The sequence below is a fragment of the Ornithorhynchus anatinus genome, chromosome 15, assembly GCF_004115215.2.
Source record: "Ornithorhynchus anatinus isolate Pmale09 chromosome 15, mOrnAna1.pri.v4, whole genome shotgun sequence".
Lineage (NCBI taxonomy): Eukaryota > Metazoa > Chordata > Mammalia > Monotremata > Ornithorhynchidae > Ornithorhynchus > Ornithorhynchus anatinus.
The window spans coordinates 12,519,743-12,546,949 of NC_041742.1; the positions used below are offsets into that span (position 1 = coordinate 12,519,743).

At 45.8% G+C, this 27,207-nt stretch overlaps 1 protein-coding gene across 2 annotated transcripts; it reads left to right on the forward strand.

Annotated features, from left to right (window-relative positions):
• The first annotated feature begins 1,238 nt into the window (after positions 1–1,238).
• Positions 1,239–26,721, forward strand: LOC103169246. 2 transcript variants are annotated; one of them, XM_029079948.1, is made up of 5 exons: positions 1,239–1,446; positions 13,488–13,616; positions 17,902–17,961; positions 19,240–19,378; positions 25,968–26,721. In XM_029079948.1, exons 1-5 carry the CDS (start codon positions 1,311–1,313, stop codon positions 26,359–26,361), a joined length of 858 nt encoding a protein of 285 aa, XP_028935781.1. In that variant the 5' UTR covers positions 1,239–1,310; the 3' UTR covers positions 26,362–26,721. The 2 variants fall into 2 exon arrangements, with proteins under 2 accessions (XP_028935781.1, XP_028935782.1); XM_029079949.1 differs by having other exon boundaries at positions 19,243–19,378.
• The last annotated feature ends 486 nt before the right edge of the window (positions 26,722–27,207 follow it).

Consider the following 27,207-nt stretch of genomic DNA (forward strand, 5'->3'; position numbering starts at 1 on the left):
AGGAGATGGAGGGCAAGCTCGGTGAAGATTGCCCACCTCCTCAAAGGCCCCCTCCTCTTCTAACCGCCCCCCCCATCATTAACCCTGGGTATTCCCCAAAGTTTCCCCTCTCGTACAGCTCCCTCTTCCTTGAAGCACCCCACCCTATAAAGCTCTCTTTGCTTCAGCCTCTTCCACACCCAGCAGTCTTCACCCCCACAGAGTTACAAAGATGAGGCAGGTTAAGGTCAGGTGGGTGAACGAATGCTTGGAGGAAGCAGCCAAAGCCAATTCAACGTATTAAGGTCGTATCTCCCCCGGTAGGCCTTCTTTTCCCCCAGCTCCCTCTCGCCGTCCGTCTACTTGTTCCTATAAATTTAAGGCACTTTATATTTACCTCACTCTCAACCCAAAAGCACTTAAATTATATATTATAAATCGTTTTTCTTGTGTTAATGTCTGCTTCCCACTCTAGACTGTCAGCTCAATGTGGGCAGGGAACTTGTCTGCAAACTCCATTGTGTTGTACTCTCCCAAGAACTTCGTAATTAGTAACTAAGGACAACGTGAGCACTCAGTAAATACCATTGATTCATCAGTCATGGGAGCAACATAAAATAATAGGTGCAAAAATAGATTTAGCACAGAGAGAGTTGTGGGGAACTGGGGGGAAAGGAAGGAAATACGGACATGTAGGAGATGGGCCAAGAAAATTGAGGGAACAGGGAGAGTTGATCTAGGAAGAACAGGGTGGATCTACTTTTCTGGTGGATTCACTGAAGTTGAGAACAAAGTTGAATCACTTAAAAAAGAAATTATTTCTGCCTGGCTGATATGGAACTGATCCAGAAGAGACAGGACTAGTGCACGGATAAGGGAAAGCCCTGGATTGGCAGAATGAAAAAGGAAACTAAATTCGTAAAATTAAATTAACGGAACTTTCCCCAAGTAGAGCATACAGCTTGTGGAACACTGTATTTCAATCCTAAAAAGGAACAAATCTGGGGTAAAGTACAAGAAAAGAAAATATTCAGGTGGATTGCTTTCTTCCTCCTCACATATTTTTCCTCAGCTGGAGGGGAAGGCATGTTTCTGGTTGAGAAGATGGCAAGAGTGAGGTTGGCTCTGCCGTGGGATCACGCCTAGAGCCCAGACTGCCATCTTTCTTACGACAAAAAATGGTGCGCTGACCGGGCCCTCCCCAAGTAAGGGCTCCACGCCCACCCTCTGGAGCCTGGTGACATCACAAGACCGTGTGTTTTACAACGGAAGAGAGTCACGGAGACAATCCCCCGTCAATGGGCTGCCCGTGCTGGGATTCCACGTAGAAGATGGGCGATCGACGGGTCCCCGTTTCCACCCGCAAATGCTCTGTGGACACATCAGCATTACCTCTGATCATCTTCGTTCTTTCCCAGCTTTATGGCTGGGGGGAGGCCCGATCCCTGCCCCCGCCCGACCCTCCAGGTATGACAGAAATTGATGAAAAAGGGGAAATGGGCTCTGGGAGAGTGTTAACACCGCAGCGTGGTACAGTGGAAAGAGTGTGGGCTTGGGAATCAGAGTTCTTGGGTTCGAATCCCGGCTCTGCCACTTGCCAGCTGTGTGATTTTGGGCAAGTCACTTAACTTCTCTGTGCCTCAGTTACCTCATCTGTAAAATGGGGATTAAAACTGTGAGCCCCACGTGGGACAACCTGATTATCTTGTATCCCCCAGCCCTTAGAACAGTGCTTTGCACATAGTAAGCACTTAACAAATACCACCATTTATTTTCCGGAACCTCTGTGCAGGAGGGAGGAAGATGCTCTTTGGGTTGTACTGGTGAACCATGGAGCTGGGGAAGGAGAGGTGAGACGGACAGGGATGTGGCCTCTGGGTTCTCCCACGTTGAAGGCATGTCCTCCATTATGGCCTAATTGTCTCCTGCCAATTAAAATCCTAATGCCAGAGGATTGATCTGTCCAAGGCACAGAAGAATACCTCCTCAAGTTTCGTGCTGGCCCTGCCCTCCAAAATCCTAAACCTGCCTCCCCTGATGTTTTTCTCAAACATGTGCCATTCTGCTCGTGCTGTGCTGTCTTGAGAGGCATGCAATGGATCAGAACTGAAAGGGGAAGGTACCAGGAGAGGTTTTGGGGAACCGGGTGGGGTTGGTGGAGGGAAGGAGTGTTTATTCTTTCATTCAGTAGTATTGATTGAGCATTCACTCTGTGCAGAGCACTGTACTAAGTGCTTGGAATGTACAATTCGGCAACAGATAGAGACCATCCTTGCCCAGTGACGGGCTAACAGTCTAAGTGGGGGAGACAGACAGCAGAGCAAAACAGAACAAAACAAAAACAAAACAACATTATCACGATAAATAGATTCAAGGGGATGGACATCTCATTAACAAAATAAATAGGTTAATAAATAATACATACAAATGAGCACAGTGCTGAGGGGAGGGGAAGGGGGAAGGAGGAATGTCACCTGTTCCCGGGGACGGGCTCTTTCGGAATTGGCGCGGCAAGAGAAAGAGAGAGAGGACAGGGACGGAAAGCCTGAGTTTTGTATAAAATTTATTCTGTGCGGCGAATTGAATTAATTAGTTATTTAGTCGCAACAAATCGGCCTTCCCTTTCGGGAGAAATATGGTGTTAGAGCTCCCCTTTAGGAGGAATGTGGTGTAAGAGCTTCCCTAACGGGAAGAATACACTGGTATGTTACTCACATGTGGCCAGACACCCGGGCCCTGCGATGTCCAGAGTAGAACTGTAAGAAAGTAGTACCTGGGAACATGGAGATGGGGGAAATAAGGTGGAGCTCAATGAATGAAAGAAATGTACAGATGTTTCTAAAGTAGAACTGTAAGGAAGTAGTACCTGGGAACATGGAGATGGAGGAAATAAAGTGGAGCTCAATGAATGAAAGAAATGTACAGATGTGCCACATTTATGCCACGCAGCTGGTGACAGGTAGCGAATATGTCCAGCTGGGGTGGAGCTGAGGAGAGAAGAGCCCTTGGGACCAGAATAGACAGAAATGGAGTTCTGATGGCCTGGATAGGGTTCGCCTGGAGTTGTTCCACCCGCATTCGCAGCCTGGCCCAACCCAAAACGCTCCACGCTGTGCCCTTTCTCGCACTCTGCACTCAAATTAGCCGAATGAAGAAGGCACTTGGATACATCCCCTTGATTCTATTTATCGTGATTAAGATGTCTTGGTTTTGGCCGTCTGTCTCCCCCGATTAGACTGTAAGCCCATCAGTGGGCAGGGATGGTCTCTATCGGTTGCCAAATTGGCCATTCCAAGCGCTTAGTACAGTGCTCTGCACACAGGGAAGCAGCGTGGCTCAGTAGAAAGAGCCTGGGCTTGGGAGTCAGAGGTCAGGGGTTCGAATCCCAGCTCGGCCACTTGGCAGCTATGTGACTGTGGGCAAGTCACTTAACTTCTCTGTGCCTCAGTTCCTTCATCTGTAAAATGGGGATGAAGACTGTGAGCCCCACGTGGGACAACCTGATGACCCTGTATCTCCCCCAGCGCTTAGAACAGTGCTCTGCACATAGTAAGCGCTTAACAAATACCAACATTATTAGTATTATTATAGTAAGCGCTCAATAAATACTACTGAATGAATGAATTGATCACTAAACATCGCTAAAATCCACCCTTTCCTCTCCATCCGAACTCTACCACGTTAATCCAAGCGTTTTTCCTATCCGGTCACCATTACTCTATCAGCCTCCTTGCTGACCTCCCTGCCTCCCGTCTCTCCCCACTCCAGTCGATGCTTCACTGTGATGCGGAAGTGTATGGGCAACCCCTGGAGCTTATTGAGGAGAGGGCAGATGTAGCTGGAACTTTTTTTGTAGAAAAACGACCCGGGCAGCAAACAGAAACTGCTTATCGTTGGCTTCAGTGTCTTCCATCAGCTTGTTTCTTCCTACCTCACCTGGCTGTTCTCCTGTTCTCCGCACGCTTCACTCCTCTAATTCCAGCCTCGAGCTCGATTCTTTCTCCACTGACCTCTCCCTCACATCCTGCCTCTGGCCTGGAATGCCCTCCCTCTTCATATCAACTGGCCAATTATTCACCGTACCTTCAAATCATTAGTGACGGCACATCTCCAAAAGGCTTTCCTCGACTAAGCCCTCTTTTCCTTTTCTTCTACTCCTTTCTGCATCACCCGAACTCGGTCCTTTTATTCATTCCCCCTCACCATCCGACAGCACTTAGGTAGGAAGCAGCGTGGCTCAGTGGAAAGAGCCCGGGCCTGGGAGTCAGAGGTCATGGATTCGAATCCCAGCTCTGCCGCTTATCAGCTGTTTGACTGTGGGCAAATCACTTAACTTCTCTGTGCCTCAGTTACCTCATCTGTAAAATGAGGATTAAGACTGTGAGCCTCACGTGGGACATCCTGATTACCCTGTATCTACCCCAACGCTTAGAACAGTGCTCTGTACATAGTAAGCACTTAACAAATACCAACATTATTATTATTATTATTATTATTAGCGACTCAATCGTATTTGAAACGGGAATCAGAGGTCATGGGTTCTAATCCCGCCCCTGCCACGTGTCTGCTGGGTGACCTTGGGTAAGTCAATTCACTTTTCTGAGCCCCAGTTACCTCATCTGGAAAATGGGGATGAAGACCGTGAACCCCACGTGGGACAACTGAGCACCTCGTATCCCCCCAGCACTTAGAATAGTGCTTTGCACATAGTAAGCACCTAAATGCCATTATTGTTATTATTATTATTATTTTAAATTCCAACTATGAGACGATCTATCAGTAGCCATTGTAAACCCACGTTTATTCATGCACTCATTCAATCGTATTTGAATTGGGAGTCAGAGGTCATGGATTCTAATCCCGCCCCCACCATTTGTCTGCCAGATGACCTAGGGCCAGTCACTTCACTCCTCTGAGCCTCAGTCCCCTCATCTGGAAAATGGGGATGAAGACTACGAGCCCCATGTGGGACAACCTGATCACTTTATATAACAATAATAATAATAATGTTGGTATTTGTTAAGCACTTACTATGTGCCCAGCACTGTTCTAAGCGCTGGGGTAGATACAGGGTAATCAAATCGTCCCAGTAGGGCTCACAGTCTTCATCTCCATTTTACAGAGGAGGGAACTGAGGCCCAGAGAAGTTAAGTGACTTGCCCAAGGTCACAGCTGACAAGTGGTGGAGTAGGGATTCAAATCCATGACCTCTGACTCCCAAGCCCAGGCTCTTTCCACTGAGCCATTCTGCTTCTCTATTATATCCCCCAACGCTTAGAACAGTGCTTGGCACATAGCAGCCGCTTAACAAATACCCCCATTATCATAATTATTCACTTCTCTGAGTCTCATTTACCTCATCTGGAAAATGGGGGTGAACACCGCGAGCCCCACGTGGGTCAAACTGATCACCTCGTATCCCCCCCAGCGCTTAGAACACTGCTTTGCACATAGTAAGCACTTAACAAATGCCATCATCATCATCATTATTATTGTTAATCCAAACTATGAGACGATCTATCAGTAGTCATTGTAAACCCAAGTTCAATCATTCATCCATTCGATTGTATTTGAATTGGGAGTTAGAGGTCGTGGGTTCCAATCCTGCCCCTGCCACTTGTCTGCTGTGTGACCTTGGGTAGGTCGCTTCACTTCTCTGAACCTCAGTTACCTCATCTGGAAAATGGGGATGAAGACTGAGAGCCCCACCAGGGACAACCTGATTACCTCATACCACCCCCAGCGCTTAGAATAGTGCTTCACACAGTAAGCACTTAAATGCCATTATCATTATTCATATCAATCCAAACTATGAGACGATCTATCAGTAGCCATTGTAAACCCCCGTTTAATCATTCATCCATTCCATCGTATTTTAATTGGGAGTCAAAGGTCGTGGGTTCTATTCCTGCCCCCGCCACTTGTCTGTTGGGTGATCTTGGGCAAGTCACTTCACTTCTCTGAGCCTCAGTTACCTCATCTGGAAAATGAGGATGAAGACCGCGAACCCCATGTGGGACCACCTGATTACCCTCTATCTACCCCAGCGCTTAGAACAGTCCTTCACACATAGTAAGTGCTCAAATACCAACTTCATAATAACTATAATTATTGATTAAGAGCTTACCGTACTTGGGAAAGCACAATTCAACAATAGTGACGATCCCTCCCCACAATGAGCTCAGAGTCTAGGCAGACGCCAATGCGAATAAACAGACAATACAAATAAATAATAATATAAATAAATACATTTACAGATAATATCCAGAAGGGCTGTGGGACTTCCTGAATAACAGTAAGGCAATAGAGTTATTGGAGACCACCAGGGTAGTGTAACCAGTGGTCAGAGTTTGTAAAAGTGTTCATTATATCATGTGGTTCATTAAATCTCAGCATTGCTTCAGATTTTATTGTAGACTTGTCTTCCAAGCTAACTTTTTTAAGGAAAATTATTTCTTCAGAGTTCCATCTGTCCCAAGTAGAGCAGGTTTACCTTATGGCTCAGGCTTTCTGACTCTGGTGATGCTCCTTTTCTGTCCTAGGGAGGGATTTTTTTTCCAGGAAAGGTAAGTGAGGCTCGGAGAAGTGAAATGACTTGCCCAAGGTCACACAGCAGACCAGTGGCGGAGGCGAGATTAGAACCCACGTCTTTTGACTCCCAGTTCAAATGTGATAGAGTGGATGAATAATTAAACATGGGTTTACAATGGCTACTGATAGATCGTCTTGTAGTTCGGGTTTAATAATAATAATGATGATGACATTTTTTAAGCAGTGTGGGTCAGTGAAAAGAGCCCGGGCTTGGGAGTCAGAGGTCATGGGTACGAGTCCCGGCTCCGCCCCTTGCCAGCCGTGTGACTTTGGGCAAGTCACTTCACTTCTCTGGGCTTTAGTGACCTCATCTAGAAAATAGGGATGAAGACTGTGAGCCCCACGTGGGACAACCTGATCACCTTGTATTCCCCCAGCGCTTAGAACAGTGCTTTGCACATAGTAAGCGCTTAACAAATACCACAATTATTAAGTGCTTAATATGTGTGAAGCACTGTTCTAAGTGCTGCGACGGGGGGGGGGGGGGGGGGGGGGGGCAGGAATACTTTCAATAGACAAAGTCACTAAAGTAGCTAGTGGGTCTGGAGGTCATTCGATGTTGTTTCCTAAGAGTCAACTATGGTTTGATTCTCTGGAGCAACTTGGGATTCAGTTTTCCTTCAAATCCCGGTGTGTGAGGATTTCTAGAATTTAGCTGGAGGATTGTGATGATTATGGATTATTATTATCATCCTCCCCATGGAATTTCAGTCCATTAGTAATGTCGTAATCACTGAAACAACAGACTCAACTCCGGCCTGAAAGGAAAGGCCATTCAGAGTTCTTCCTCCGCTGTCTGAAATACTCCTGTTTGGTGCCTTAAGAGAGTTGGGCCTACGTAGAGGACGCAAGTCTGTCCTGGGTAAATATGGGCAAGATGGAAAGGGGCTTAACATTTCATTATCCCACTGGAATGGGCTTCCTGGCCCAGGAGAGAGGAGTGTAGTATCCCCCAGTCTCTCCCTCCATGACACACCACCTCCTGCAGAGAGATAAGGGGTGACGGGATCCTGCCAATCTTCCAAAATAATGAGCCACGGGGGACCTTTCAAAGATGGCGGTTGCTCAGCCTTTCTCAAAATGGCTGTCACCCCACTTTGTTTCCCCAGTGGGCCCAAGGCAGTAAGTACCTTCTTCAGAAAGTGCTTCCAGGAAGCTTCTCTCAAAGATGGTGGTGCAAAGGCTGAATGAACAAACTGAACACACGTTGTTAATTGGTGGGGTGCAATGGGGAGTTGAATGGCTTGAGGAGATTTCTGGTGGAAGTGGCATCCGGAGACCCAATTTCTAGAAAGGTGTGAGAGTTTAATGCCTTTCGATCATTTGCTTATCACTTAGTACAATGTTTAGGACGAGCCTAATCCCTTAACAAGTGATAGTAATAATGATAATGGAAATTAGCAAAGTAAAATGCTGGTTATGATAGCAGCAATAAGGGATCTGACTTTTCAGTTGCCCATAGTCCCAGTTTTTCTGTAGCACCAATAATACATCTTGCTCTGCTTCACATTGGAAAGTGATGCTCTGGACAGTGAGAACCCATCCAGAGACGGGGCTGTGGCTGAAAAATCCATGCACAACTGCGACTCCAACCCACTCCGGGTGGGCCTGTATTTCCTCTGCTGTGGTTCTGTACACGGCCCATACTTTAACCTTCTGATCTTCTCAGTAAGTACACGGAGCGTGAACAGACTGACTGTCAGAAATTTTGAAATATCAAAAATTCAGTTTCATTCCATTCATTCATTCAATAGTATTTATTGAGCACTTACTGTGTGAAGAGCACTGTACTAAGCGCTTGGAATGTCCAATTGGGCAACAGAGAGAGACCATCCCTGCCCAACGATGGGCTCACAGTCTGAATGGGGAAGACAGACGGCAGAGCCAAACAGAACAAAAGAAAAACAAGACACCGTCATCAAGATAATTAGAATCCAGGAGATTCATTCATTCAATAGTATTTATTGAGCGCTTATTATGTGCAGAGCACTGTACTAAGCGCTTGGAATGAACAAGTCGGCAACAGATAGAGACAGTCCCTGCCGTTTGACGGGCTTACAGGCTAATCGGGGGAGACAGACAGACAAGAACAATGGCAATAAATAGAGTCAAGGGGAAGAACATCTCCTAAAAACAATGGCAACTAAATAGAATCAAGGTGATGTACAATTCATTAACAAAATAAATAGGGTAATGAAATTATATACAGTTGAGCAGATGAGTACAGTGCTGAGGGGATGGGAAGGGCGAGGGGGAGGAGCAGAGGGAAATGGGGGGAAAAGAGGGTTAAGCTGCGGAGAGGTGAAGGGGGGGTGGTAGAGGGAGTAGAGGGAGAAGGGGAGCTCAGTCTGGGAAGGCCTCTTGGAGGAGGTGACTTTTAAGTAGGGTTTTGAAGAGGGGAAGAGAATAATACACCTCATTAGAGAAACAGCATGGCTCAGTGGAAAGAAGAGTCAGAGGTCATGGGTTCGAATCCCGGATCTGCCACTTGGCAGCTGGGTGACTGTGGGCAAGTCACTTCACTTCTCTGTGCCTCAGTGACCTCAGCTGTAAAATGGGGATGAAGACTGTGAGCCTCACGGGGACAACCTGATGACCTTGTATCTTCCCCAGCACTTAGAACAGCACTCGACACATAGTAAGCGCTTAACAAATACCAACATTATTATTAACAAAATACATAGGGTAATAAATAATATATGCAAATAAGCACTGTGCTGAGGGGAGGGGAAGGGGGAAGAGCAGAGAGTGGGGGGCTGGGTTGGAGTCTGGGAAGGCCTCCTGGAAGAGGTGAATTTCTTGATCAGCAGAGGAGCCAACTTGCAGATATTAGCTCGTTTCTCTTTAATATTTTGAGGCGGTTTCTGAGAATTTCCCCTCACCACCTCTTCAGAAACCCTTCCTCATGCGATGGGCAAGCTTGAAAAACACAACTTTTTGGGAGTGGTCATATAAAGAGGGATGACAGAACAGGGTCTGCTAGTGAGAGCTGGAGCTGCCCGCATCCCATTTGATCCATCTGGCTCCTGCAGGCCAAACTGTCCCTGCCAACTGGCCTACTTTGCTTACCTGTGGGAGGTGGTCTGGCATTAATAATAATAATAATAGTGTTGGTATTTGTTAAGCGCTTATTATGTGCAGAGCACTGTTCTAAGCACTGGGGTAGATACAGGGTAATCAAGTTGTTCCATGTGAGGCTCACAGTCTTCATCCCCATTTTACAGATGAGGTAACTGAGGCACAGAGAAGTTGAGTGACTTGCCCACAGTCACACAGCTGCCAAGTGGCCAAGTTGGGATTTGAACCCATGATCTCTGACTCCCAAGCCCAGGGTGACTGGGGGGGGGGGGAGGGTCCTTCACTCCTCTCTCCTGCACCAGGGAGTCCCTTATTCCTACTGAGGTGGGGAAGGAAGGACATCTGTCATCGCAGGTTTGTGGAGAAAAGCTGCAGAGATCCACAATCCTAAAATCGTACTGGGGATTTCTTTTTAATGACTACCGAGTTTACAGGTTTGAGACTTGTGGATGCCAGAAGAACTGTTTCGTTTGAAAATATTTGTGCATTGAAAGTTCAGACTACCATTAGCGGTAGTAATTATTAAAACTATTGGCTTTGCCATTTCTCCAAAGGGAAAGAGCTCTGCCCCATCAGCAGCATTTATAGACATATCCGTAGGAGTCAATTTTGCCCCGTGGTTTACAGGTGAGAAGGATCCATGTGCATTAGGGGAGGCGCGGAATGGGAGAGGACAGAATTATGATAAAGATATCACCCTGGGCCCAAGAAGCCCCCATTGACAACTCGCAGCTATTATAAGAGACCTGGGACAAATGAAGTAGGAAGCCAGTATGCAAACAGTATCCCGGACGAGCCCGCTGTTGGTGAGAAGCAGCGTGGCTCACTGGAAAGAGCACGGGCTTTGGAGTCAGAGGTCATGGGTTCAAACCCCAGCTCTGCCACTTGCCAGCTGTGTGACTTTGGGCAAGTCACTTAACTTCTTGGTGCCTCAGTTCCCTCATCTGTAAAATGGGGATTAAGACTGTGAGCCCCACGTGGGACAACCTGATTCCCCTGTGTCTACCCCAGCGCTTAGAACAGTGCTCGGCACATAGTAAGCGCTTAACAAATACCAACATTAAACCTGGGATGGCCACCTCCCACATGATAATAATAATAGCTGTGGTATTTGTTAAGCCCTTTCTATGTGCCAGGCGCTGTTCTAAGTACTGGGGTGGATAAAGCAAATTGGGTTAGACACAGTGCCTGTCCGAATGGATGCTCACAGCTTCAATCTTCATTTTATGTGAGGGAATTGAGGCACGGTACCCAAGTTCCCACAGCAAGCAAGTGGTGGAGCCGGGTTGAAAACCCATGACCTTCTGACTCCCGGACCCGTGCTCTATCCACTATGCCCTGCTGCTTCTTGTCATCCCCATTAACTTTTCACTGATAAATCCGTAGGTTAATGGTTATTATTGAACAATTAGTACACGGCAGTTCTTGGGAGAGGACGATCTAATCCCATTTTGTGTGACCTTGGAAAGTCACCTAACTGATCCGTGCCCCAGTTCCTTCACCTTCAAAATGGGGATTGACCATCTGTTTCCCCTTCCATTTAGTGTTTAACAAATATCGCAAAGCTCTGGGGTTCATTCAAGATGATGATGGAGATTACAAGCTATGTGACAACAATCACCGTACTATTATTATTAATATTATTATTGTTAATACAACATAGTTGATAGATATTTTTCCTGCCCATAAGGAGTTCACCATCTAGAGGAAAAGACAGACGTTAATATAAATTATGAATATGTACATCAGTGCTGTGGGGTTGAGGGTGGTGAATATCAAGTATGTAAACGGTACAGATCTGAACGCACAGAGGATTCAGGTGAGTGATGGAGTGGGAGAAAAGAGGGCTTATTTGGGAACTCCTCTTAGAGAAGATGTGATTTGAAGATTTTGAAAGTCAGTCACACCTGCAGGTCCTGGGAATGCCAGGTCAGAAGGAGATAGACAAGGAGTCATCTTTTAGACAGATGAGATCGAGGCTCAGAGAGTGGGTGTTAGAGGGAGAGAAGTATTTGGACTAGAAATGAGGCAGGTAAGAGAGGAGTGCTTTAAAACCAATGGCCACCAGTGGATACATCTTACTGGCAGTGCCCTGAAAAGGAAGTTAATTACTGTCATTTCCCCAAGATTCTGCTTTCAAAGGGTTTGCAATATTATTATATAACAATTAAATTCAACCCTTTATGATTTCTTGTCATTCAAAAACCGGATAGAGCATTGAGAATTCTCTGGAGATACAAAATGTGCTTTCATTGCTATTCTTGAAGAAATACAATTGAATGAATGAACGGTTGAAATAAACTGAGTCTTCTCCTCTAATTACTGCTCCCCAGTTTAAAACTCAGGGCACTGCATTCAAACTGACAATTACATGAACCAGACAGAGAATGGAGGTGGGTGTTGGAGGGAGCATCCAGATACCATATCCCGGAAGGCATCTTGGGTGTCCACAGCTGGAAGACTTTGGGAAGATGGCAGCATTGACTTGTGAAAAGAGAGTGCACTGTCCTCCATGGCTTCCACTAGTTTGCCTGGGGACTAGGATATTATCCTCCTCCACAGTCTCCAAGTGGGGAACTCCAGAAGTTAAGACCGGACCAGGGGGATCCTGGGAAAATTCTATTGTTCCGTACCTCTGGGGTCAGTGGAGAACACATCTGTCTTGGGGCATTTGGGAAAGAGTTGCAGTGGAGAGACGGAACGGAGTTCCCTCATTACCCCATTACCCTAATTGTAATTATTTTTTCAGTCTAATAATTTCCACTCTGTCTCCCAAGGACAGGCCCCATTCCACTCAGGTCTCTGATCCTGATGCATCATTCGCATGAGGAAAGCAGACATGACAACATCCCAGCTGCTCCTTAACACAGATGTAGAGAAACACCGGACAAAAAGCCTTGGGTACAAGTGATTGAATAGTTGATTGATTGCCTCTCCTCGATCATATTTATGGACTGCTTACATGCCCACAAGAGTCTTATCCTTGGGTCTCTTTCTCTGGGAGGCCAAACAAATGCACCCGGAGGTACCTATTGACTGGCCGTGTTTGCCCATGATGCTTAGCTTCCTCGACACTTCAGCTAATTTGAGACTGCCAAGGTAGCAGATGGAATAGTAGAGGCCTGAGTGGGAGCCGGCAGTCACTGGTTGTAAAAGCATTCATCCTACCCATAAGATTTATTAGATCACAGCTTCACCTCAGTTTCTATTACAGATTTATCCATCAATTAAAAAAAAAAAAACACCCTCTCCCAGGCAGAGCAATTCTTCCCTACAGCTCAGCCTTTCTGATTCCGGGGAAACTCCATTCCTCTTCTGGGGAAGGATTTTCGCCAATGTCGGTACCTGCTGAAGGTAAAAATCATTAACATTTAATGACCTCCAGACCCCTAATCCACTGGTCCCCCAAGGCCTCTGGGCCACAAGGTTTGACTCTGGGCCATCTTGTTTGAAAGAGAACATCATCCCCAAAAAGTCTGAATATTCCTCTAATTTGGCTCGCCTATTAGAGCAGGGCCCTGATATTCTGAACATTATGAATTCGATGTGCTGTTTCTGCTCCTCTTCCTTTAAGCTCTAAGCAATTTCTGCTCTCTTCACTTGGACTGTTCAGATTTTTTCCTCTGTTGCCTGGAGAGCGTGGGTCCGGTGCCTTAGCAGAGTTGGGCTGAGCCTCTTGATCACCCAGGGGATGCAAGTCTATCCTGAGTGAATCTGGACATGATGGGAAGGAGTGTTATATTTCATTGGCTTTCTGGACCAGGCTTCCCACTCCAAGGGAAAGATGAGAGAAACCCCTTCAGCTTCTCACTCAATCTCATTCTTTCTCCATTTTCCAGGACCGTATCACCTGTCCTCTGGAGATGTGGACTGGTACAACAACAGGAGGAGAGCTAAATTTCTGGTTCCTCCTTCCAGGCTGCCTCTCGCAAATACTCCTACACAGGATTCTGAATCACTTCCGGCAGGTAGGCAAAGTAGGTCCTCCCCAGGGAGCTAGAAGAAACTTTTAAAGATGGCCATCTCCAAATGGCTTCCATGTCCCTTTTCATCCCAGATGCCCACACGAAAGCAGGTACCCTTTTGAGAAATCACTCCCAGGTACCTTATTTCAAAGATGGCTGCGTCATTACTCCTCTTGAAGGTGGGATGTGTATGGTTTATTTTTGGGATGTAAATTTGGGTGAGGGTTCAAAGTCCTTGGTCCTATTTATGTTAGCACAATGCTTGGCAAAAGGCTATTCCCTTTACTAGTGACTGAAATGGCTATGATAATAAAAACGAGAAGATTGATGTTGAGTAGAGCAGCAATAATGAATTTGGAATAATGGATATGAGAAGCAGCGTGGCTCAGTTGAAAGAGCACGGGCTTGGGAGTCAGAGGTCATGGGTTCCAATCCCAGCTCTGCCACTTATCAGCTGTTGACTTTGGGCAAGTCGCTTCACTTCTCTATGCCTCAGTTACCTCGTCTGGAAAATGGGGATTAAGACTGTGAGTCCCCCGTGGGACAACCTAATTACCTTGTATCTACCCAGCACTTAGAAAAGTGCTTGGCACATATTAAGCACTTAACAAATACCAAAATTATTATTATTATTTTATGGACTTCTGGAGTTTATCTACAATCCCAATCCTTCCTTTGAAACAATAGTATATCTCGCTCCACTTCACAATTGAAAATAACGCTTCGGCAGTGAGATCCTATCCAGATAAGGGTCTGTGACTGAAAATCCCATGCACCCCAGACCCTCCACCTAATTCTGTACAAGTCTAAATTTCCTTTGCCGTGGTTCTGTCCAGGAGCTGAGGTTTAGCATAAAATATCTGCACCCTCTGACCTTCGCAGTAATTGCATAACTGCACTGAAATCCAACACTTCCATTTGGACATTTATGCAATGCAATACAAGTTTGAGATATCATAAACCCTGATTTTCTAATATTTCAAAGTTATGGAAGTGAGGCTGTTTTTGCCTTAACTCGGGGGCTGATTTTCAGGTTTTAGCTCTTCTCTCTTTAATGTTTTGTGATATCTCTTTAATGTTTTGAGATATTTTCTGAGAATGTCCCGCACCTCCTCAGAATTACTTCTCCTTGCATTGTGTAGGCTCGAAAAATATACCTTGTGGATAGGAGGAGCCAGCAGAGGGTGGCAACCGAAGGCTGAATGGAAGGGCAAGGCATTCCTGTTACAGTTTGAGTGGCCCAAATCCCAACTGGCTCACCTGGCAGCAGACAGCGAGCCCACAGCGATGGGGCACAGGAGACAGGGATGCCTGCTGAGTTGGGGAGGGAAGGACCTAAGCATCACTGGGATGTGGGGAACTAATAATAATAGTCATGGGATGTGTTAAGTGCTTACTCTGGGCCAAGCACTGGATGGATACAAGCAAATCGGGTTAGACACAGTCCCTGTCCCACGTGGGGCCCACTGTCTTAATCCCCATTTTCCAGATGAGGGAACTGAGGCCCTGAGAAGTGAAGGGACTTGCCTAAGGTCACACAGCAGGCCAGTGGCAGAAGTGGGATTAGAACCCATGACCTTTTGACTCCCAGGTCCCTAACCACTGAGCTGAACTGCATCAAGAACTGCACAACGATGCAGTCTGTTCTGTGGGCCAGAGTCCCTGTGCCAGGGTAGAGGTGAGCTGGTAAAGACCACTGGCCCAAACCCTCGAACGCTCCTTGTCTCTCTCCAGGGAGCCCCGGAGGTGGACATCCACACCTCCGGCGTCAGTCTGGACGGTTCCAGATGTTCCAGATTGTCTCTATTTGTTGCCAAATTGTACATCAGCTCAGTACAGTGCCCTGCACACAGTCAGCACTCAATAAATACAACCGAATGGATGTTCTTGTGGCATGTCTGAATATCTCAGGGGGTCCACAGTTTAGGAAGTTGCACTGTTCTTGCAAAAGTGTCATGGTTGGGTCAGCAAGGACAACCGCCTAGGGAGGATCATCTGGGGGAGATTTTCCTGCCAATATCTGGAATTTTCTTGATGGTGTTGCGATTGTCTAGTCTGCGTTGAAGCCCTGTTGTCCCTCTCTGCTGTCCAGATCCCATCCTCCCTTTTTGTACTATTTACTGTTGTGTAAATCCAGATGGCTGACTTTCTGTGTTCCTGCTAGGAACTGTCTGCCCCCTCCCATTCTCCTTCTCTTTCTGGTATTCCCCATCCATATAGGGTTCCCCAGCATTGACTGGAACACCCGTCATCCTCAGTGCCTAGTTTCCAGGCCCAGGCTTTCCTTTCCAGAAAATAAAGTTCCCTTCAGCCTCTCACTCTCATTATTTTTTTTGCTTTTCAGGACCATCTACCCTGCCCTCGTAAGCGCTTAGTACAGTGCTCTGCACATAGTAAGCGCTCAATAAATACTATTGAATGAGAGACATGGGTTGCCACAGTAGCAAGAGGGGAGCAAAACTTTCTATTCTTCCTACTAGCCTGCCTCAAATAAATGCTCTCCCCATGGCTGCCAGGCCTTCTCCAGGAGGAAAGCCAAGTAGACCCTGACCCAGGTTCCTTAAATTCTCCCTGGAATTGCAGCCACTAAGCCATTCTTAAAAATAGCAACTAGGTAGGCCTCCTCCAAACAGCTACCATATTGTTTCTCTTCCCAAATTGCTACACGATTGTACCCTTTGGTGAAATCACGGTCAGGAACCTGCTCTCCAAAATGGCAGCACCGATGCCCATTTCAAAGGTGGGATGCACAGTTTATCTGTGGGGTGTGAAATTGAGTCTCTGAGTCAAGTTGCTTGAGGACGGTTTTGAGGAAGCAGCATGACATTTTCAGACGGGGACACCCTGTGGGGTTGTGAGATTTCAGTGCCCGTGGAACTATTTCTATTATGGAGAAGCAGCATGGCTCAGTGGAAAGAGCCCGGGCTTTGGAGTCAGAGGTCGTGGGTCTAATCCCAGCTCTGCCACTTATTCCTTCATTCCATAGTATTTATTGAGCACCTACTATGTGCAGAGCACTGTACTGAGCACTTGGAATGTACAATTCGGCAACAGATAGACACATCAGCTGTGTGACTTTGGGTATGTCGCTTAACTTCTCTGTACCTCAATTACCTCATCTGGAAAATGGGGATGAAGACTGTGAGCCCCACATGGGACAACCTCATTACTTTGTGTCTCCCCCAGCACTTAGAACAGTGCTTGGCACATAGTAAGCGCTTAAAAAAATACCATCATTATTCTTACTCGTTAGGGTTTATGTTTTGCCATACCTTGTATTGACAGAAATATCAATGATAATAGAAAAGAGAAGAGTAATGCTGATGATAATAGTAATAAAGTAGTAATGGTTATGAATCTTCGAAGTTTCCCAAAATTCCAATTCTTACTTTGCAGAAATAATGTATCTTGCTCCGCTTTACATTAAAAAATGATGCTTTGGCAATGACATCCTTTGTAGACATGGGGCCATGGCCAGAATGCCCATGCACAACGGACATGCCGTTCCACTCTGTGTGGGTCTACATTTCTTTTGCTGTGTTCTGTACTTGGGTTTTGCTTTAGCATATAGCAGCTTCCCCCTTTGGACTAGTAATTACGTGCAAAACTGCTCTGAAACCCAACCTGTTTGTTTGGGCCTTTATGATGCCTTGAATTTGTAGTACACTGCAGAAATTCCACCTCACTTCCAAAACTTTGCTGATCAAGACACTGATTTTCTAATCTTTTCAGAGGGGCTGATTTTTAGGAATTAATTCTTCTTCAGTATTTTGAGGGATTTCCTGAGAATCCCCCTGGCCTCATCACCTTCTCCAAAACCCTTCCCTTTATGATGTGCGAGCTTGAAAAACACGCTTTGCAAATTGGACTCCCTGATTCTTTCATCTCCTCTTTTCCTTGTAGGGGGCAGAGGGATCACACAGAGAGAAGAGCGTTGGAGTTCAGGAGAGAGAGACCAGGGGGTTAAAAATAACTGCTATCCTGGGCCCGATCCATGACTTGCCTAACCTCCTGTCTCTGAGTCTTCACAGCAGCTCAGGGAAAATAAAATATTCTGTAGCATTTTCACAGGGTGACCAGCATCCTTCAATGACGAATGACTTTTTTTCCATCATTTTGTCTATCCCTACTCTGGTGAAGCCGACAGAGACATTCCAAGTAGGAGTTCCTAAGGGAAGATCCCACTGGACAATATACATTTGTGTGTGTTTGTTCACCATCTCATGTGGTAACAACAAAATCTGGCTAAGGATTATTTTGATTTACCATTTTTTGTTTCACTTTACAGCAGTAAAATTAACTTCAACAAATGATGCCATCCGCTTTGAATTTGTTAAAACTCCTGAAGGTAAAAATTATGTTTCATTTTATCTCCTCCTGTCCCCTTCTCTGATTTCTTCCCCTAAGTATCCCCACAGAGAAAGAATTTTCTTGGGGCGAAAATGACAGATACACTGTGTAAAAAATGGGGTGGTTTTTCCATTTAGCCTAAGGAAATTGCAATTCTGCTTTACTGGGTTTGGAAATCTTGCTGTAGGTTTTGATTTAGGAAGCCACTGCTGTCTGCATTCTAGGGGTCACCCTTGATTTGAGCTTTTCTTTGGATCCTGTCAACATAAACGTACTGGGTGGGATCAGCTGCAAGAAAGCCAATATTTTTCTCTGACTACAGTCCTTGGGTTGGCTAGATCTCTACTGCAAAATGAGCAAGGCAGATTTTGTTGTGGTTATTTGACTGTTACAGCTAAGGCCTTCTATAGGGTTCAAGAGGAATACTAAGTTATACTGACAATATTGAAAACATGACTTTTCATTATTTGGTGCCTTGCTAAAGTCTCTCAATTAGAGGAGCCAAAACAACATTTTAGAAATTAGCAGGGCTCAAAGTTAGCAGTGGTCAAATTGACCGGTTACCCAAAATATTCTTCCTGCTTACAGATTAGCTGGTGGATTGGTTCCTGCCTTAGGTCATTGAGGGTATAATGACATATGAGGAGGAGAAGCAGTGTGGTTGAGTGGAAAGAGCACGGACTTGGGAGTCAAAGGTCATGGGTTTTAATCTTGGCTCCACCAGTTATCAGCTGTGTGACTTTGGGCAATCACTTTACTTCTCCGTCACCTCATGTGTAAAATGGGGATTAAGACTGTGAGCACCACGTGGGGACAATCTGGTGACCTAGTAGTAACCCCAGTGCTTAGAACAATGTTTTGCAAATGTCAAAATTATTATTATTACATGTTCCCCACACTGCAGGGGCACAGATGTAGGGCTGGAAGTAGGTCGAAATGTCCGTGCTGGTTCTGGTCACATTCCTCTGAATCAATCTAAAAAGACCTGAGGCCTCTTGGGGACTTTCAAAATGTTGTCAGGTAGATGAGGGGGCCTGGGCCACAGCTGAAGGGAGTATGGGGTTAAGGAGAGGGATTTTGGATCAATAAGTCTTTTCCGTTACACCCTAGATGAGACTCTTTCTAAAGTCCCCGGGGACTGCAGCAAGCAGTGATGGGACCTACACTTCTCTTCTCCAGGCTCCTTAAGCTTCCTTCCTCAAAGGGATTCCCTGTCCAAGTTAGAGAACCTCAAGTATTTTCTCAAGAAGGCTAACACTTCTCTATTTTCTTCTAGAAGTTCTGGAAAAGAAAAACTTGAAACCACCTTCCCCACAGGACACCCTAAAGACTAACATTTTGGCCTGCTTGGTAGCCACAGGATTCCTGCTGATCATAGTGATGGTTTTCCAAATTCTGATTTTTTGTTACATCAAGTGAGTCGGTTTTTATCCTACAACAGTCAAGGGAAGCATTCCGATAGGGGAAAGACCTATTCCACCATACAGCTTTGACTTTGCGGACCGTAACATCCGATCCCACAAGCTCAGTTTCCACTGGGGAAACTTTCAAAGGTGGCCCCATTCCTATGGATTCTGTGCCTATCTTCTCCCCCCTTTCCCTCTGCTCCTCCCCCTCTCCCTTCCCATCCCCTCAGCACTGTACTCATCCACTCAACTGAATATATCTTCGTTATCCTATTTATTTTGTTAATGAGATGTACATCACCTTGATTCTATTTATTGCTATTGTTCTTGTCTGTCTGTCTCCCCCGATTATACTGTAAGCCTGTCAAAGGGCAGGGACTGTCTCTGTTACCGATTTGTACATTCCAAGCACTTAGTACAGTGCTCTGCACATAGTAAGCGCTTAATAAATACTATTGAATGAATTAATTAATTTTTGAGAATCAGCCAAGTCTGTGCCAAGAGAGTAACCAAAATGCCCTCCCAATCTGGGGATTTTGCAGCCAGGACCATCTGTTAGAGGCCGTCAAAGCAGAAGTTGCCTGGAATCACCAGTGTTACATAGTAGGAGCACTTGGTGCGCTCCCCTCTGGTGCGGTGCTCTGTACTATATTCTTGAAAATTACAGAATCATGAAATTTTATGATCCCTGCCTAGGAGAACTTACAGTCAGTTGCAATTTTTTTTGGCATTCCCTGTTACAGCGGTCCAAATACATAAATGAGAATACATATACATGAGTACTGAGATTGATTATGAATAAATTAGTAACCACTAGAGTTGGCTGATGGAATTGTGTGGCTCAGATTCATGACAGAAAGCTTGTTAGAGGAGGTGGGAAAATAGGATGCCTCTGAATGTGGGAAGAGAGTCCAAATATGGAGGAACAGTGTGAGTGAGGGGACAGAGCTGGAGAGCCACATGTAAGGTTTGCCCAGAACAAATCAAACAAGTTGGGAATGATGGGGAGAGGGAGGAGATTCTTTCCACCCTTTTTATTGATTTATTGATTTTTATTTATTTTTATTCCATCCTTTTTACTCTACCAAACAGATGGGCTAGGTGGGGTTGGGTGAAGAGCTTCGAGTCCAATTTGTTTTATGCGGAGAGGGAGGGAAAGAGAGGAAGCCAGTGGAGACTTCTCAGCAAAGGAAAGGGGTGGATAGAGAGATGCATCAACAATATGATTCTGGCATGTAGTGATAGCTCACCCCCTCCAAGAGGCCTTCCCAGACTGAGCTCCCCCCCTTCTCCCTCTGCTCCCCCTCCACCCTCTGCTCATCTCCCTTCCCCCCTTCACCTCCCCTCAGCTGAGCCCCTTTTTCCTCTACTCCCACTCCCCTTCCCATCCCACCCCATCTTCTGCTTCTCCCCCTCCCCTCCCCTCAGCACTGTCCTCATTTGTATATATTATTTATTACCCTATTTATTCTGTTAATAAGATGTGCATCCCCTTGATTCTACTTATTGTGATAATGTCGTCTTGTTTCTCTTTCGTTCTCCTTTGCTCTGCCATCCGTCTTCCTGATTAGACTGTGAGCCCGTCACTGGGCAGGGATTGTCTCTCTCTGTTGCCGAATTGTACATTCCAAGCGCTTAGTACGGTGCTCTGCACATAAGTGCTCAATAAATACGAATGAATGAATGAATGAATGAATGAATGAATGAATAGTTCCATTTGAAGTGGGCAGAGGCTGGAGACTGGGAAACGAGCAAGCAGCCTAATGCAAGAGTTCAGCTGTAGCGGGATCAGCTCATACCAGAGTCGTAGCAGTTTGGGGAAAGGAAAAGGGATGATCTAGGAGATGTTGGTACCTAAAGAACCATCAGGACTGGGGTGAACTGCAGGTGAAAGTTGAGCAGTGGAGAAGCCTCGAAGAAGTCTCATGTTTCTTGGGCACGGAGTATGTTCGCATGATCGATTTAGATTGGAAAGAGTTCAGGAGGGGTGGATTGGGGGGTTAAGAGGAGGAGTTCTCTTAAGGGGTTATATTTCATGGGCGCCACCTCCCACGGGGTGAGGGGAGAGCTGTTCATTTTTTTTTTATTGGTTTTCTTTATAGTATTTAAGTGCTTACTATGTACCCGGCACTCAACTAAACCCTGGGTAGGTACAAGATAACCAGGTTAGACACAGCCCCTGTTTCACATGGAGCTCACACTGTTAATCCCTGTTTTACAGATGAGGTAACAGAGGCACAGAGAAGTTACCTTGGGCAAGTCACTTCATTTATCTGTGGCTCAGTTTTCTCAACTGTAAAATGGGAATTTAATACCTGTCTTCCCTCCTACTTAGGTCAGACACAAACCCTGCCTCTCATGGCGTGGTTTGTGGAAAGAGCATGGGCTTGGGAGCCAGAGGTCATGAGTTCTAATCTAATGGATTTGCCATTTGTCTGCTGGGTGACCTTGGGCAAGTCACTTCACTTCTCTGTGCCTCAGCTCATCTGTAAAATGGGGATTCAGATTGTGAACCCCTTGTGGGACAACGTGATTACCTTGTATCTATCCCAGTGTTTGGAACAGTGTTTGGTACATAGTAAACGCTTAACAAATATCATTATTATTATGGGACTCACAGTCTAATTAACCTGTATCTGCCACAGTGGCTTAGAATAGTGTTCAACATAGAAAATACTTAAGAAATACCATAAAAGGGATAAGCAACGTGCCCAAGGTCACAGAACAGTCAAGTGGCAAAGTCAGGATTAGAACCCAGATCTTCTGACTCTAATCCCGTGCTCTTTCCACTAGGTCACACTGCTTCTTAGTCAGGGATGATGAGCTGGTCCAGAAGTCCCAGAAATCGTGATTTCCCAGGGGTGGGGAGGAAGGGGGATTCTGCTCCATGAATCTTTCACTGGTCCATACTGGGCCAGACGGAGGCTACCATGGAGGCCCTGGGGGCTTCCCTACGGCCCCTGTGGAGCTCAAACTGAATTACCAACACGAGATTAGATTGGGCATACAGGTATACAGAAAGGGACAGGATGGAGAAAGAGGAAGGAGGAGAGTCCATCAATAATAATAATAATAATATTGGTATTTGTTAAGCACTTACTATGTGCAGGGCACTGTTCTAAGCGCTGGGGGAGATAGAGGGTATTCAGGTCGACCCATGTGAGGCTCACATTCTGAATCTCCATTTTCCAGATGAGGGAACTGAGACCCAGAGAAGTGAATAATAATAATAATAATAATAATGCTGGTATTTGTTAATTGCTTACTATGTGCAGAGCACTGTTCTAAGCGCTGGGGGAGATGCAGGGTCATCAGGTTGTTCCACGTGAGGCTTACAGTCTTCATCCCCATTTTACAGATGAGGTAACTGAGGCACAGAGAAATGAAGTGACTTGCCCACAGTCACACAGCGGACAAGTGGCAGAGCCGGGATTCGAACCCATGACCTCTGACTCCCAAGCCCGGGCTCTTTCCACTGAGCCACGCTGCTTCTCACAGTAATAATGAGGATGGAATTGGTTAAGTGCTTATTATATGCCAAGCACTGTTCTAAGCACTGGATAGATACAAGGTAATCAGGTTGTCCCATATGGGGCTCACGGTCTTAATCCCCATTTTACAGATGAGGTCACTGAGGCACCGAGAAGCAAAGTGACTTGCCCAAAGTCACACAGTTGACAAATGGCAGGCAGAATTAGAACCCAAGACCTCTGACTCCCAAGCCCAGGCTCTTTCCAATAAGCTACACTGCTTTCACTTGCCCACAGTCCCCCAGCTGCCAAGTGGCAGGGCCGGGATTCAAACCTACGACCTCGGCCTCCCAAGCCCGGGCTCTTTCCACTGGGCCACGCTGCTTCCCGTGATGAAGCGGGGGGAAGGAAGCATGAATAGAAAGGAGAGGACAAATGAGTTTGGGTGCACGTGTGTGCTTATAACGTCTAAATGTTATGAGCTGCTATATCTCAGGTAGCTCTCTTAATTGGTTAAGCTCTCTTAATTGGTTACGTTAATTGGTAGCTCTCTTAAGAGAAGCAGCGTGGCTCAGTGGAAAGAGCCCAGGCTTGGGAGGCAGAGGTCATGTGTTCGAATCCCAGCTCTGCCACTTGACAGCTGGGGGATGTGGGCAAGTCACTTCACTTCTCTGGGCCTCAGTTTCCTCATCTGGAAAATGGGGATTAACTGTGAGCCTCACGTGGGACCACCTGATGACCCTATATCTCCCCCAGCACTTAGAACAGTGTTCTGCACATAGTAAGCACTGAACAAATATCAACACTATTAGTATTATTATTATATTCAATCTGTTGCCAAATCCTTTCGGTCTCACCTTCCACTAGTAAGCTCTTAACAAATACCAACATTATTAATTGGTTTTGGGAAACTAGTGGATTAAATCTCCATCTGCTCCCCTGATCTCTCTCCCTATCTCCAGGCTCGCATCTCCTCCTGCCTTCAAACCATCTCTCCTTGGCTGTCATTCCGTCGCCTCAAACGTAGCGTGTCCAAAACAGAACTCCTTGTCTTCCCACCCCTCCCAGACTTTCCTGTCACTGTAGATGGCACCACCATCTTCCTGTCTCACAGACCCATGACCTTGGCTCCTCTCTCTCATTCCACCCACATATTCAGCGTGACGGCTCCTCTCTCTCATTCCACCCACATATTCAGCGTGGCTCCGTGGCAAGAGCCCAGGCTTGGGAGGCTGAGGTCATGGGTCATGGCTCTGCCATTTGGCAACTGGGTGACTATGGGCAAGTCACTTAACTTCTCTGTGCCTCAATTCCCTCATCTGGAAAATGGAGATTAACTGTGAGCCTCACAGGGGACCACCTGATGACCCCATATCTCCCCCAGCACTTAGAACAGTGCTCTGCACATAGTAAGGGCTTAACAGACACCATCATTATTAGTATTATTATTATATTCAATCCGTTGCCAAATCCTTTCGGGCTCACCTTCACAAAATCACTAAAATCTGTCCTCTCCATCCAAACCACTCCAACATCAGTACAGTCACTCATCCTGTCCTTCCTAGATTATTGGATCAACCTCATTCATTCATTCATTCAATAGTATTTATTGAGCGCTTACTATGTGCAGAGCACTGTACTAAGCGCTTGTTGGCCGCCCAACCTGCCTCTCCCCACTCCAGTCCATACTTCATTCCACTGCCCGGATTATCTCTATACAGATACGTTCAGGACATGTCCCCTCCTCAAAATCCTCCAGTCGTTGCCCAACCACCTCCGTGTCAGTCAAAAACTCCTTCCCATTGGCTTTCAAGCTCTCCATCACCCTGCCCCCTTTTGCTCTTCCCCCATTCCCCACCCCACAGCACTTTTGTATATATCTATAATTTTATTTATTTATATCGATGTCTGTTTATTTATACTGATGGCAGTCTTACCCCCCACACCTCAGGCTGTAAGCTCCTTATGGGCAGGGATTGTCACCCTTTACTGCTGTGTCTTATTTACCCATGTGGTTAGTACAGTGCTCTGCATACAGTAAGCACTCAATAAATATGACTGCATGAATTAAGGGATTGTGAGAAAATGCACTAAGGGCCAGAGAAGTGAACAAACAAACAAAGTGAACGCTTAACAAATATCATGATTATTATTAAGGGACTCACAGTCTCATTAACCTATATCTGCCACAGTGGCTTAAAAGAGTGTTCTAATTAGTTAGAAAGGATAAAATGTTTGTCAGACTCCCAAAATGCTGTTAAAAATGAGAGCTAACGAGAGCAGTGCAACTATTTATCAAAGGCTAAAATTAGACGCTTTTGTTCATTCATTCATCCTTTGTACATATACATGTTAAACTACTTAGTTTTCCAAGCCTTTCTTTCACACACTGGATTCGGCAAAATGACCCCTTTGACTAGCAAAATTGGATGTCCACCATCATTTGTCCCCAGTAAATCTATCATTAAGGTTGGTATTCATCTCTGCGCTTCACCTTAGATATCCTGCTGCAGAATATTTTAACCGAAACGCCTCACTTCCTCCCCTCTCAAACTCTGATGTACTTTGACTGTCTTTAGAAGAGTGAATAAAGTCCATTTCAAATAGACCTTTACCAAAAGCACGGTAATGTTATCACAGAAGAGCACCAAAAGAATTGATCAGTGGTACTGACTGAACACAGAGAACTCTACTGAACACTTGAAAGAGTGAAATACAATAGAGTTGATATATATGTTCCCTGCTCATAATGAGCTGACAGTCCAGCGTGTTACAAGTGGAATAGCTGCATATATGTATTGAATGTGAGTAGATGTGTTTGTATACGTGAAGGGCGAAGAAGCATGTGGATGGATTGCAAATGTCTGTATATTTGACTGCTTCTTTATGTGGCTGTGTGAATGTTGGCCTGGGAGAGGGGATGGACAGGGGAGGGTTGTGTTTATGGGTATGTATAGATCTTTGTGTGTTTATATGTTTGTCTATATAGCAGGGTGTGTATGTGTGTGTTCGAATTCTCATTTCAGTGGCAGCTGGAGGTTGGAATGCCAAGCTAGAAATCTGTTTGGATTAATTTGAATTCATAAATATGGAATTTTGATGAATTTTTTTCTGTGTATTTTTTACAGCAAACCGATGAGATGCCACACATCTAGAATTTGCAAAGGCAATCAGTTGAATTCAGATTGTGAAAGTGGAGCAGAAAAACAGATGGAGGCTAATGCCAGCTCAAACATGGGAGACATTCCCCTGAAAGACTCCACACCACCTGCTTCTCCTACACAATCGAGCGTCGCCTATGGAGAAGCCCAATACTCTCCTTGTGGCACAAGCTCTGGTGAAACCCCCGCAACAAGTCCTCGACCCCAGTCAGTTTATGACTCCTCGCCTGGCAGCTGCATCAGTGTGCTGGAACCTGGCGATCTTGGAGACCAGCAGGGGGAAAGTGGCGCAGACAAAGGCAGACGGGTGGAAGATGGAGATTCCCCATCTTGGAAAACAGGGCAGGGTATTTCTGAGTAGGAAAATTAAAGGAACGTTTCTCCCAGCTGCTCACCATCATCTGCCGAAGCAGCCGAGTTCGACACATCACAATGGAGAGGAGCACAAACCACCTAGAAAATGCTATCACGTACCTTGTCTTTCACCTCTTCCTTCCTCTTCCAGCCAGGAGGGCTGATCGGGCTGTTTGACCTAATTGTAGATATGAACCTCCTCCCAGTCATTTTATCCCCCTGTCCCAGGGATGTGTGGACATTTCTTGGATGTCTGTCCCTGTGACTTGGCTGAGGAGAAAGGCTTTTCTCCAACCAGAAGGCCCCAGGCTTACCTTCCTTGTCAAGAGCTCTTTTAAAAATAAAAACAAAAAGTTTTTCTACGATACTTGCTCCCCTTTGTTTCAAAATATGTTTTGTGCTGATTCAGATGGGAGGCCATTTCCATAATGCCAAAAAAGCCCTTTATTCCAATCAGCCCCCATCACCCCTTACAGTGCATCCCCAACTCATCTTGGCAGCTTCTCTTTCAGTGGCTTTGGGGGGCTCCCAGAGACCCATCCTTCCAGAAGTGCGTGTCCTCCTCTTCAACTGAAGCAACAAACTTCTCCCTATCTAAATATCCTTTCAGGGACGGTTCCCCCTGACACAAGCACGAACGAATTGCCCATCACCCATATGGAAATAACCCAGGTTTTCAGGGGTAATTTACCCACAATGGGTAAATCACCCAGGTCATACCCTTAAATACCAGCCCCCCTTAAACAAAAATGACCCCTGGTCGGCCCATAAATTCACTTTTTTTTTAATTGTGACGCTGCATATTCAGAAGGATCTCATTAGGAAATCCTACAATGGGACCCAGCACTAGAGA

What these genes read in the sequence shown, in the direction of transcription:
- LOC103169246 (XM_029079948.1), top strand. Translation starts at nt 1,311, where the DNA reads ATGGGCGATCGACGGGTCCCCGTTTCCACCCGCAAATGCTCTGTGGAC. An exon ending in GCCCCCGCCCGACCCTCCAG is followed by an intron (nt 1,447 to 13,487) that starts GTATGACAGAAA and finishes TCCATTTTCCAG; the next exon opens with GACCGTATCACCTGTCCTCT. An exon ending in CTGATTTTTTGTTACATCAA is followed by an intron (nt 19,379 to 25,967) that starts GTGAGTCGGTTT and finishes TATTTTTTACAG; the next exon opens with CAAACCGATGAGATGCCACA.